This window comes from Sceloporus occidentalis, unplaced genomic scaffold (genome assembly GCF_023333645.1).
Source record: "Sceloporus occidentalis isolate IW3139 unplaced genomic scaffold, rSceOcc1.0.p SCAF_3, whole genome shotgun sequence".
NCBI classification, from domain to species: Eukaryota; Metazoa; Chordata; class Lepidosauria; order Squamata; family Phrynosomatidae; genus Sceloporus; species Sceloporus occidentalis.
The window spans coordinates 73,786,268-73,799,839 of record NW_028316983.1 but is presented as its reverse complement, the minus strand read 5'-3'; the positions used below and the strand labels follow the sequence as shown (position 1 = coordinate 73,799,839).

At 38.9% G+C, this 13,572-nt stretch overlaps 1 protein-coding gene across 3 annotated transcripts in view; it reads left to right on the top strand.

Moving 5' to 3' along the window:
• Positions 1 to 11,540, top strand: part of LOC149316226 (phosphatidylinositol 3-kinase regulatory subunit gamma) — a 348,381-nt gene extending 336,841 nt beyond the window's left edge. For all 3 annotated transcript variants that reach the window (XM_089515055.1, XM_089515056.1, XM_089515058.1), the window contains 2 exons: positions 1,039 to 1,209; positions 3,714 to 11,540. In XM_089515055.1, coding sequence (XP_089371181.1) covers positions 1,039 to 1,209; positions 3,714 to 3,912 — 370 coding nt within the window. In that variant the 3' untranslated portion in view covers positions 3,913 to 11,540. The remainder of the gene's footprint in view (positions 1 to 1,038; positions 1,210 to 3,713) is intronic.
• Positions 11,541 to 13,572: the final 2,032 nt, after the last annotated feature.

Sequence of the window (13,572 nt, the reverse complement as noted above, 5' to 3'; positions counted from 1 at the left end):
TGTCTTCTACCGTACAATCTGCCCTGTACACTCAAGTCCACTGGGAAATGTTTGACCAACTGGCCAAGACTAGACTGGCAGCTGTTTCCCACAGTATCTTTTTGTTTGCTGCCCCCAGACTGGAATGACCTGTCAGAAGAGATAGGACATCTGAAAACGCTAACTGCACTTAAAACAGCATTAGAGAAATATCTCTTCCAGCAGGCCAATCCAGTCAATTTTAAATAATGACTTTTTAATCTGTGTATGAACTTTTGCAAGTGTATTTTAGTGATTTTATAGTAACAACCAAACACACTTCAGTGATGGAGAACCTTTTAGAGGCCGAGTGCCCAAGCTTCAACCCAAGACCCACTTATTTATTGCAAAGTGCCATGTCCCTCTGGCTTTCTAGTAACAAACTCTGGCAAACTCTGTGCTGCGGCGATGGCACATGTGCCCACAGAGAGGCCTCTGAGTGCCACCTCTGGCACGTGTGCCATAGGTTCGCCGTCACTTCACTAGTTGATAACTGGCTCCATTTAAAGAAATTAATACAGTGTGCCCACATCATACCCGGGTGCGCTTTACATGGCTTTCAGTATATGCTGAAAGCTGCACTGGGAGAAGAAATAATGGGCCTTGTGCCCGTGGTGCGCACGCACCACAGCACCACTGCATGCATGGGCCCCATTCATTTAAGTGGGGCTCGAGCATAGGTAGAATTCCCTTTACGAGGGGGGAGTGGTCTGGAATGGCTCCCCTGCATAAAGGAAGGGCAGACTGTACTAAAGGTGACGTTAATATTAGTAATAATATATGTGCATTTTGGGGAAAGGGGGGGGGACAAACAGTAATGTGGTGTGAATGCAGGCCACTCTTTCCCCATGCCTGCTCTAGGGAGGTAAGAGTGATAATGTTGAGTGTACAGGTGACTTTTCAAAAAAAATGTTTTGTTGCTAAGTTTCTGAGTGCATGAATTGCTTCATTCAAAATTCTTTAATTTTAATATAGGAAGATATTTTGCATTAGAAAATTAGACTTTTTGTCTCTTCCTAGTACATACTTTACAAATGAAGAGGATGAAAGTCTGCCACATTATGATGAAAAAACATGGTTTGTAGGAGATCTCAATCGTATCCAAGCAGAAGATTTGCTTTGTGGAAAACCTGATGGAGCATTTTTAATCCGAGAAAGTAGCAAGAAAGGCTGTTACGCTTGTTCTGTGGTGTAAGTAGAGATTCTTGGTTTACTGTTTTATCATGCAGAGGACAATATATCTTAAAGTGAATAGACCAGTGACTCTCTCCTCCACCTTAGTTTCATAGTCCATAAATTTTTGTTGCTGTTTCCTAAATTAAGTCTCTTTCCACTCGCATTCTTAGGGTGGTCCTCTTGACAAAAGTACTCAAAGATCTCTTCAGTGAGCATATCCACCGAGTAAAAATAATTAACTACCCATGGGACAACTACTTCGAGTCATACTTTCTATTCTGGTTTTGCTACAAAATTAGTTAAATTTTACTAAGACACGTATTATTTATGTGTTGATACCTATCTTATAAACTTTGATTACAGCGTCAAATTTAGCTATAGCGCAGTAATAGAAAAATATTTTCATCTTTGTATCTTCAACAGTAGGGCTGAGAGAGATATTTGCATAAAAGTTAATCTCTCTGTCCTTCATTTTTGGTAGGTGAAACTTTCAAGAAATGAAAGTTCTTACTAGTTAAATGCAAATCTGAAGTTTTATCTAAGCTTGCCATTTTGTTAGCCATTGTCTAACCTGGAGCATAAGAAGTGTAGTCCATAGTGTGTTGCTGGTCAATATCATGGCTGGTCAATGCTGTCAGTAATACCTTCACCTGTAAACTGACTTCTTTTTATGAAAGAAGTAAGCTGAATTCTTTACAGGAACTAGATAATATGTACATTTCTCTGGATTAGTGTAGTAGCTTCACATTCAGGAAATGCTTTGTGGTGGATTTATTTTATCCATATGCATGATATTGGCCTAGTACATACCTCCCTTTGTGGCACCCTCATCACGTACAAGGGTTGCCTGGGGAGCGGAGCGCCCACACGCCCCACAACCCTCACGTGACAAGGGCATAACAGCACTACACAGCATTTATGTAACAAGTGTGCCAGTGGCACACTTGTTACGCCACCTCTGCAGCGTAAAAAGAACCCACTTTTTGCAGTTTTTTTCCACCAGCGGGAAGCCATGCCATTTGGTGGCTGAGGCTTCCCTCCAGCAGAAAAATAGGCGCTGGCAGGCCACCCTTTTTGGGAGGTCTGTACTGTGCCATACTTACATTTGCTCAGTCCTAACCTTGAATTTTTACTACAAGTGTAGGCAACCATACTGAGGTGCATTGAACTACTGTATTCCAAGTGGTTCAAGAGCCAGTTTTTCTTTTTAATGTTTTCAAAAACTGTTGTTATTGTCGTTAGCATTAGCTTCAATCAGAAGTGAATGTAATCGAGATTAATCAGAGATGCAGGTTTTTTGTGTATGTTTTGATTAATAAATACAGCAATAAAATTGTCTGGCTCCACAGTTCTCTATTGTTCTACTGCCAGTCAGGTTGCATTTTTTTAAAAAAAATCTGCTAATTCACGTCCATGATGAAAGCAGCCTTCCGTAGCCTCCTCCATTCTCTCCTTTCTTCAGTGAATTGTTCTTCATTTCCCAAAACCCACAGATTTCCTCTTCACTCTTACTTTGAGATTAGCAACTGAGCTCTTACAGTCTTGCTAAATCTCCCAAGGCTCCATGGTCATTGAACACAGAGCCCTGGATTTTCAATATTATGTTCTAGGAACTGAGACAGGAAGGTTACGAAGTCACTTCCTGACTCATTTCCTTAATTGTTAAGTCTGGTTTTCGCTGATGTTTGAAAAAGTAAATTGGGGGTGGTGCTGTTAAGGTCTGCTGCTGCTTCAGGTGGTGGTTTGGAGCTTTTTATGGATAATTTTTCACCACTGTCAAAATTAAAGTGGGAGGGGGACTTTGGGACAGCAACTGGAAGCATATGTAGCCTTCAGGCTGCCCTTTTCCCGCCTCTTCTTTTGTTGTCTTATACCTTATAGTATTAGAGTGATCTCTGATGTCATACCATAAACGTATTTTATATAAAAGCTGGAATAACTAAAACCAGATTCCCAAAGCAAACTAAAATATTATAGATTTCTTAACTATAACTAAATTATAGCTTAAATAGTTCTAGATTGCTGAATTACAAGCAAACCTCTTGTGATCTATATGTTAATATAACATAACAGGTAGCACTTTCTTGTCAGAACAAAGAAAATGTTGATGTATCCCCCCACATAAGCACACAAGGAGGCTTGAAATTAGTTCTGTGTTAAAAATCTTCGGCTGAATATTTGGTAACTGATTTTATTTATCTGAGGGGTGGACCTCAAAAGTTTTAATGTGCCTTTCTTCAGAGTGCCTAAGCAGAAGAGAATATGTAAACAACATAAGGTAAAATAACAACAAAATAAAGAATAGAAGATTATATATTAATGTATCTATTAAAAGAAACTTCCAGAAGAGTTAAATTACTTTAATATTTTTAATGCCATCTGTGAGATGGCAAGCCATTTTAAATCTAGAAATGATTATTTGTGCTTGACAGCTTATTGTGCTTTTTTGTCCATTGTTGAGAATTCAGTGCCTCATTGACTAATTCTCTGAGTTGACTATCTTTATTTTTCCTTTACAGAGCTGATGGCGAAGTTAAACACTGTGTGATTTACAGCACTCCTAGAGGTTATGGGTTTGCAGAGCCATATAACCTATATAGCACCCTTAAAGAATTAGTCCTTCATTACCAGCATACCTCCCTTGTCCAGCACAACGACTCCCTCAATGTCCGGCTTGCTTATCCTATCTACGCACAGATGTCCTCCCTCTGTAGATAAATTCTAGGAGGGTGAAATATAGGTGAAGTGTTGGTTGTCTTGGATTTATTTTCTACAGTTTTTACTAGAACCCAGAGGGCATTCTTTCTCCTTAGACTGCTTGTTTTGCACAAGAAGTGATTTGATGAATGTGAATTGGAGACCTAGCAGCAACAAGATAACAGCTTTGGGGTAGGTGCCCTGGTGCTACCTGAAGATCAGATGTGTTTTTATATAAGGAGATGCTGTCTCCAGTTCTCCCTATAAGGAACAAGTAAACTCTCAACATGCATACAAAAACACCTTGAAGCAAAACTGTGGAGAGAAGCATTTTTGCCAGGTGCCATCAGCGGAACTTCTACTTGGATTTTGTTTTTCTGAGGTATTGGTAATGTCTTTCAGTCTTAAACTCCAGGAAAATGGGGGAAAGTTCTCCGCTACAGCTTTTCCCTATTAATTTTAGCAGCATTGCTGCAAATCAGACAAACTTAAAAATTGAGGGCTCATCTTGATGTAGCATGGTATTTGATGAGAGGAGACCAAAGGAATTATGGGGAGAGTTTCAGGTTCATATTTAAAAGGAATATCCTCAAAGAAATGTTGCTTTATATTTTACCAACAATTACAAAGTTTGGTTTCAACAGCACTACAGGTCTTCAAATAAGAGAAACCAAATTGAACCCACCAAAACTTCTCTCATTGCTGGATTGAGCACTTACCAGAAAATTGCATTTGCAATCGCACACTTGCCAAAACTTGAAGATAAAAATGTAAAAGCTAAAACTTTCTTGTGTAGTTTTCAAAACTCTAACCTGACCTGTTGCAACTGCACCACTTTTCCCGTGTTATTTTCAAACTACATTTTCTTTCTTCCAGGGATGTCAGATTTTGTTTTTTAAAACATACTAAGCTTTGGAATGTAAACCAGAATGAAGCTGGCTCTTGGCATGCTTATAGGATGTTAAACATTTAATATTCTATTTTAAAACATTTTGTTTTGTTCTTTTTTTAAAAAAAAGTGCAATGGATTACTTCTCAGTGGCTTGCTAAACCAAAAAACAAAACAAAGCCCTACAAAAACTAAGTGCAGTCCACATTATTGAAACCGACTACAAAACTATACTGCTAACATATTTGGATTGCACACAAAACACTGTTTCCATTGCACAGGTTGTATACTTGCCCTTGGAATTCATTGTTGGTTTACAATAAGGCAAAATATTTGGGCATTTGAGTTCTGTGAGACCAGTCAAGATATAAATTGGTAGAATTTATCAGTATGTAAACAGCTTTGCTTGGTCTTCATTTGCCATGTCAGATTCATCTGGATTATATGTAACATCAGATAATGAAGTTATAGTGAAGGGTGAGAACTGGATCCATTTGACTGTGATATAGTGCTCCTACAATGCTACTTTGACTTTTTTGTCACTACACATTCGCCCTTGTTGAATCTTTATTGTAATTACTAATGATGTTATGTAGAACACTTTCTTACACAAAGAAGGAAAAAATTAAGCAGATTCAGCATGAAGTCTTTCCTCTTTTTTTCTGGTGTAGTATTTGAAGTGCATGCCAGGGAGCTGGGACATGGATAATTTCTGGCTCCACCCTACCTTCAGTGCCACCTTGAACCCCTAGACTGTTAGACTAATGTTTACACAAAGCAGAATGCACTATAGAGGAGCATAAAAGTATTATGCAGAATATGGAATTGCCGAACAGGAAAATGATGACTCTTGAGCACTAATCAGCAGTTGAAGGGGCCAAACTAGTTTGCTTGACATGTCCCCAAAGCACTTCTGTTTTGCACTAATTTACCACCACTAAACCTGAGTGCTGACTAACCAATTTGCATCAACATCTTCTAAATTGAAATGGTGGTTATCAAACTAATATTTTTGAAAAAAGATACTGAATGACCTAATGTGCCACCTTCTCTTTGGCCCCTCTCTCCCCATGCCTAGATGTCCCACTTCCCCCTCATTCACCAGCAATATCTTATTTCATTAAGTGTTGCTCTGGTTTTTGCTATATTTTAGAGACAGCAGGGAGATCTTCCAGGGACATGACTAACTTGCACATTTAAATCTAATATCTACATATTGCCTAATATTCTCATTACACTGTCTTGCTTAGAATATAATGGTCTCTTTTCTAGGAACACCAGGTGTAAGTTGTTCAACTTTTAACGTACAACCAATGAAATAAACACATTAAAAATCTAAGACATCACTCTACAACATCCACTGCTTCAGATAACCTTGGCCTTTTTTGCCCATATAAACTCTTTGACTAGATTCCTCTGTGTGACTTATGCTGGTGATACCAGGACTTGTGCCAATGTAATTGTTTTTTTCTGATGTTATGTAAAGAGGTATCTAATACGTCCTTACACAACAATGACAGAATGAGCAGTTGGCTGTAAGACAGTGCCAAGGCACAGCTCAGCCCCTCCAGCTCCCTTGTGCCACCATCATCCACCTTCTTTTGCCCTCCTTTACCTTTGACCTCTGGGAACCTTGGTGTAAGTACACATGTGGAACTTCACGCTCTACCACACTGGTCCCCAAACTGTGCTCTTTAAGAGATTTTGGACTTTAGCTCCCAGAATCCCAGACTATTGGCCAACATGGCTGAGGTTTCTGGGAGCTGAAGCCCAAAGTCTCTTAAAGGGCACCGTTTGGAGACCACTGCTCTACCAGCTTCAAATAGGATCTTGCCCCTTAGCCTTAGCTTCTGTGTTTGTTACAAAACACCAATAAATTCAGAAATAAATGCTTCCTTTAAACTTCATATTTATCTTTCTGTACACTTATCTTCAAAAGCCTCCTTCCTGTAGTTTCTTTTAAATGCAAATATTCTAACATATTTGAGTTATGACAGTGTAACAATTAAATGTATATACGGCTTCCTTTTGGATGACTTCCTTTTCCATTTGGTTTAGGTAAATCAGTCACAGCTGCTGGTGGTGTCCATCTGATGTTCACATGCTTGTACTTGCCTCTTGTGTTAGTCTTTTTGGACACACTTGGCAAGTGAAAAATCATTTTGAAGGCAGCTCAAATACTAGCAAGTTTCTTTTACTACCACCTGCATTCAGCTTCCCTCTACTTTTCACTTTTAGCTGACCTCAAGTGACCATATCCTTAATTCTCGTGGCTCAAATGACCTACTTGTTAGGATTAGCCTTGTTAGTATCACCAACTTTCTTGGAGGCTAAAATAAATGCACAAGAGAAAATGGCAGAAGTTAAATGGATGGATGTGTAGGGCCACTGTTCAGAAAAGCACACTCTGTTCTTGAAGGCAATAGTATTAGGCTTTCTTTGGTAGCATATTAGTGTTGCTGTTGTTTTTTTTTTTATTTGATAGCTGTGAAATCATATGGATCTGAGTGACCCATCTATGTAGATCCCTCCCCAGTGTTACATGATATGGGGTTGAATGGGGTAAAATAGTGTCTTCTAATATTCATAGTTTATCTGAAATGTATTTTCAAGGACTGCAGATGATTCAGTATTTTGCTTTCTCCAAGTAGAACACTGCTTCTCCTTCTGCAGCTACTATCGTAGTTGTGATGCACAATAGATCAACTAAGAATGAAAAATGATTGAACTGCCAGTCCTTTTGCTGACTCGTTTCTTTGCCAGTCACACTCCATAGGAACAAACACATATGTTTGATAAAATGTTCCCAAAATAATTGATGGTGATGGGTTACAGCATTGTTTTCTCTCTCTTGCCCCCACCTTTTTTTAAAAAAAATATTTACAAAGCAGTACCTTAAATTTCTTATTTATTAGAATAAGAATAAATCCAGTGGGTTCCTTTCTAGCCTATAAATCAGTGATCCATGTTAGGTATACATAAGGGCTTGGATATGCATGTTAGAGCTGATTGCTTCCCACCCCACATCACTGGTTCCTTGCACTGCATCAGAAACCACATGTTAAACCTGAGTCTCAGAGGTGACCTGTCAAGCAATTGAAGCTATTGCTAGAAGGAGTAAAACATTTTTAAAACTCTTGTACATATAGAGAACTACTTGTGCGACCTTTGGGATTCTGGCCTCAAATGAAAAGGGCAAGGACTCAAAATATTTTAAGTTTATCTCTAGGTCCACCCACCAAATCCATTTGCAGTCCTATCTATACAGAAATTGGCATGCACAATCCCTCCAATCCCAGCACTTTTCACTTACAACTGCAGGTGTTTCAAATAACATTAAGCATAAATGAAAACCATGCCAAACTGTTTTATATGTAACATTTCAAACACCAACCTGTCCAAGCTCAGGAACTGGGATAGGAGCAATTCTTTAGCCTGCTTCAGCACAGGCAGACAATAGTTAGTAGGAGCAAAAGTTGAGACTTACTAGATTACTTAGACACATTTTTCTAAAAAAGATTGAAATGTGGGCACATCTAGTGATATATTTAAGGGCTCGCGTGGTTTGGGTCTATAATTATAATTATGCTGTTTGCTTGCTATGGAAAACGTTGACAACATTTACACTGACTTAGTGCTGTTTCTGTTCCCGTAGCAATTTTCCTGTTTTACTATCACATTTGCAAATGTAGAAAATCCCCTTTTTGGTACTTGAATTCTGTGTGTGTGTGTGTGTGTGTGTGTGTGTGTGTGTCTGTGTGATGTATAATTCATTCTAAAACAGGGAATAAAATCTAAAGTGGTATTCTGTGTGTGCACAGACATAAACACAGAATTGTTTGTGAGAGAAAAAGTGCAGAATTGGGCAAGCATTTCAGTGTATGTTGAAAGTTTTGTTTCATGTCCTTTTTTATTTGTACACATTTTTTGTTAACATGAATTCTTAAAGATCTGCTTTGTGGTTTGAGAATTTTCAAAATATTCCTGAAGTAAAGACTTACATTCAATGTTGGTTTGCCTTTTAAAATAGTTGTAGCTGACTAGCTTCTTGCTGATGGTGCAACAAGATTTAAGCATACTTTCCAATACAGCACTCTGTTTCTTCACTAAGAATCACCTTCCACCCCCAAACTTATATTCCAAAACGAACTGTTTTAAATTACCACCATGTAATTTGTTAGCAAGTAAAGTTAGATTTTTAAACACGTTTTTTTCTTTCCTTGTTATTGTTATCCCTTCATTCATTATTCCCTGAACTCTTCTATTCCTGCCTAAGAGTTTCAGGGAATGCCCCCTCATCACAGTCTCAAAAGTCATGAAATTCATTCCGCAGACCCAGTTCACTAAAGTCAGCACCAGCATGGGAAAATGCTCCCATTGTCCAGGCAGTAGAGGCCATATCTATCATGGCATCCACCTGCTGCTATGCTGTTTAGTGCAATATTTGCCATCTGAACTTGTTTTTGTTTGTTTTTTTGTTATTTCAATTACTTGCCAGCTACAACCAGGGTGGCTCACCCTGGCTTTCTTTCCTGTCAACTGGGCATGGTTCCCACACATTCTTCTCCCTGTTCATGTGACACACACACACACACACCAATGCCACAGTGAGGGCAGGGTGGAGATGAAACATAGCAAAAAGCAACAGCAGGAACAAATGAACAGCTTTGTTACAAAAGATGGGAATTCCATGCCATTCCTCAGTGATATGGCATCTACCCTTCCATATGATGCAACTGCTAAAAAGAAAAGCCATTTCATATAACTGCCCCCCCCCCCAACCCTGCAAGTACAGATAGTGTCCATTAGTCACAAACCACAGTGAGGAATACTGAATGGTGGTATTTAATCTGTATTGCTGGATAATCAATTTTATCTAAATTGGTCCTCAGCCAAAAAAAAAAAAAGAACCCTTTGCTCCGCAGGAATATCTTTTGACTTCACCATAAGAAAAGCAGCAAAGGTGATGCAGATCTGATATTCTGCTAGCTGGAAACATCTCCAGGGAGAGATGTTTTGTTCCAAAGGGTACATGAAGATTAATATCAGTCTGTAACTTTTCTAAAAGGTAAAAAGTTTAAAGCACTGGTATTTTGGGCTGGCTCCATAGATTTTAATGCAGATTTTTCTACTATTCACAATCCTTTGGCGACATGCTTTGGTCATATCTCATGGTGAATGCAGTGTTCCTCTTGACTTAGGACTTAACCTGAAGAGCTTTATGCAGTGAATGGAACAGAGACATCTTTTGTGGTTGTCAGGACTCAGCATCTCACTGATACAGTGAGTACTGCATGTAGAAATAGCTCCTGTTTAAAGTCCATTCTGTTATTTCATATTATTACTTGGTATGTTACCTATATCTATGAGAATATTGCACTTTTCCCGGTCAGCATCTTGGGGTGCTTCTTTTTTTTTTCCCAGGCAGGGAGCACATTTGCAGCAGCTATAGAAAAACTACTGTTTTAAGCTATTTTTTCAGGGGTCAACATGTTCCTCTCCCTCTTCACCATAAGTCTATTACTTTCAGTGGAGTTGCACCCTTAAGTATACCAGCCAGCTGTGCAAGTAAATCTGTATGCTGTCTTTAGAAGTGCAGAATGTTTGGGCTTTGAGTGACTGACTGCAAAGAAGTTTGACTCAGTCTGTCAATAACTTCGTAAGTTTTACCAGTTTACAGCACCATGGGATTGTACTGGTCTGCAACCAATCTCCTCCCCTCTCTTTCTCTCTGTGTGTGTTTATATGTACTGTATGTATATAGATATATGGAAATTAAATTCACATACACATGTCCTAATATGCATTGGCCATAAGTGGCACTGCCCCTCTGAAAGTCCCATTTCACTATTTGCACTTGTTTTACTCACCCCATGATCTGAAAGCTGGGATCATTTATGTTTTTTTGGTTGCCTCCCCCATTCCCCAACATGGAGTTCATAACTAATACTTTTGATGTGCTTTTTTATTTCTAATTTTTCTTAGTATTTTACTTATTTGATCCAAATAAAACGTGGAAGTTTATTCAAAGCAAAGTTGTTACATTTTATATAAGCTCCATTTCCTTTGGGATACAGTAACACTTGCACATTTTTAAATCAGTGGAAACCCCATCTAGAACTAATGTGCAAAGGAGAGCCGTAGCATTGATCGCTGTGTACAGAGAGTATAATGCTTGCATCTTTGTAATGCGTGGGTAACTTCATCTTGTATTGAGACACACCGGGACTGTGCACTCCTTTGTACATGCTACACATTAACATTGCATTCTTGAAATCCATTTTGGTTTTTCCTTTTAAGGGATGCTATTTGTCAAAGATTTGCTTCTCCTGAAGCAGTGGGGATTGTTTTTGTTTTTCTTTTTAATATGAATTCCAGCATGTAACTTTGGTAGTCTTGTTGGTATGTAAAACCTGTTCTTCTGTCATTTTATGGTATAGTCAACTTCATGTAGTTTAACTTTTAAAGAGAAACTGCTTCATGAGGAAAACAGTTGTATGTTAGTCATATTGTAGTTTCTAGATGAGTAATACAACATTGTACTTGTCACCAAATGTGCTATGATCTTACTGTATGTTTCTATTTTTAAAAATAGATGGTTGAGCTTTGGATTCCCAGACACTAAGCATTCTGGCCTACTTTGCTTTAGAATAAAAATGCAATAAAGGATTGCAATAAAGCACATTTAAATGTAACATTTTAGAAGGATGTACTGACTGCTGTTTCTAATAAATTCAGAAATACAGCCTACCTGGTATGAAGTGGTAAAAAGTGTTGGCTTTGTTTTGAAACTTAAGTCTTTATTTTTCTTAAATATCAGTTCAGATAAATCTTGGTAACTTTGGGTATCCACATATTGTAGAATCTCCAACATCATCTTTAAAATCTTGTTGGTAAAGTAGTTTTGTCCTTTAGCTAAAACACCAAATCCCAGTTCAATGTTTGCATCAAAGATGCAAGTGTACTTTCTGTATATGATTAGAGCCAAAACAAACCAGTCATCACTTACATATTTAAACTAATTTTGGTCTCAGAAGCAAGCACAAATACTAAGCCTGTAAAGTGTTAACAGTAATAATTATCAGTAATATAGGTGGAAAGGGAAAAGACAAAAAGAATAAAACCAAAGCAAAATAGATTTAATCCTGTCAATTTTTCTGACTGCTAACACAGTTCCTCCCTCCCGTCCGCCAACATCATTAAGCCTTTGCCTTTATTCAAGCACCCACTTCAACCTCAAGACTTTATCATGAACTGTTAAACTCTGATTTAACCACCAGCCAGTCTGTTCAGTTAAGGGTTTACTTGGGGAAAGAGCAGATGTTACATAGTCCCACTTTGCAATACATACTACTTCTGATCCAGGATCTTGACCAATAGAAGATGTCAACTGAAAACAGATAATGCAAGGATATTCTGGCCTAAAGTACGTTTGTTCTCAAATACCCACCAATACAAATAGTCCAAATAGAGTTCATAGTCCAAATAGAGCCTCCACCAGGATGGTAGAGAAGAGAGGGACACATGCGGAGGGGGAGAATGCTGAATGGCTATTCTAGGAAATGTTAACAAAACAGTACAGGTTACTTCCAAGCTGCCTCCCAGTTTAAATAGTCTAAATATTCTTGGCAACTGTTCCGCTGGGTTGAAAATGCTGTTGCTGAGTGCCAGATCAATGAATAGGAAAATCATCCAGGACTTTATTCTGGTTTAGTCGAAGGCTTTCATGGCCGGCATCTGTAGTTTTTTGTGGGTTTTTCAAGCTATGTGGCCATGTTCTAGCAGAGTTTCTTTCTGATGTTTCGCCAGCATCTGTGGCTGGCATCTCTCTGAAGATGCCAGCCACAGATGCTGGCAAAACGTTAGAAAGAAACTCTGCTAGAACATGGCCACATAGCCCGAAAAACCCACAAAAAACTATTTATTCTGGTTGTTTCTCCTGACTGGATAAAGCCAGGCCAGCATGCTTAACCATTTGATGTGAGGGGGAAGTCCATTTCAAGTTTGGCCAGCAAGGTTCTCTCTGAATAACTGAGCAAAATAGGAAGGGGGGGTTGCAGGGAAACGGGGTCCACACTCTACCCATCTATCTGCTCAGTTCAAGTGTATTTATTTGAAGGTAGATTCCCAGCACAGAATAGGAATTCTGTTGTGTACTGCCTTCTGGTCTCAAGTATGGTATTAGTGTCTCCTTGAGTTGTTGTTCAGTCGGCCCTCTGTATCCACAGATTGTTTATCAATGAACTCAACCATCCACAGCTTCAAAATATTAAAATATATATATAAATTCCAAAAGGTAAACCTTGATTGTGCCCTTTTATATAAGGGATACCATTTTACTATGCTATTGTATTTAATGGGACTTGAGCATCCATGGATTTTGGTGTCTGGGGGGCGAGGGGGACCTGGAACCAAACCCAGCAGATACCAAGGGTCGACTGTACTGGGGGACTTAAGCATCCATACTGAGGCTGCCCTGTCACTCAGGATTTTATGTCTGCCATTACAACCATTGGTCTGTTCCAAATCTGTCCCTACTCACACTACAAGGAAACCTGTAGAGTTTATTTTCTATGTTGGATGGGAAGATGGTGATGTGGGAATGGAGGAACTATCTAGTTCTGTTGTTATGGTTGGAAAACTACCTGGTGAGGTTAGACTTACAGGGACTTGAGGTTTTTGCCGGGGTAGGGGCCTGATTAAGATGGTTTTCATCAAGCGACTGATGGATCTAGATGGTACCTGATGGAATGGCCAAAGCAGCAGACACAATCATTCCTCAGTGTCCCTTT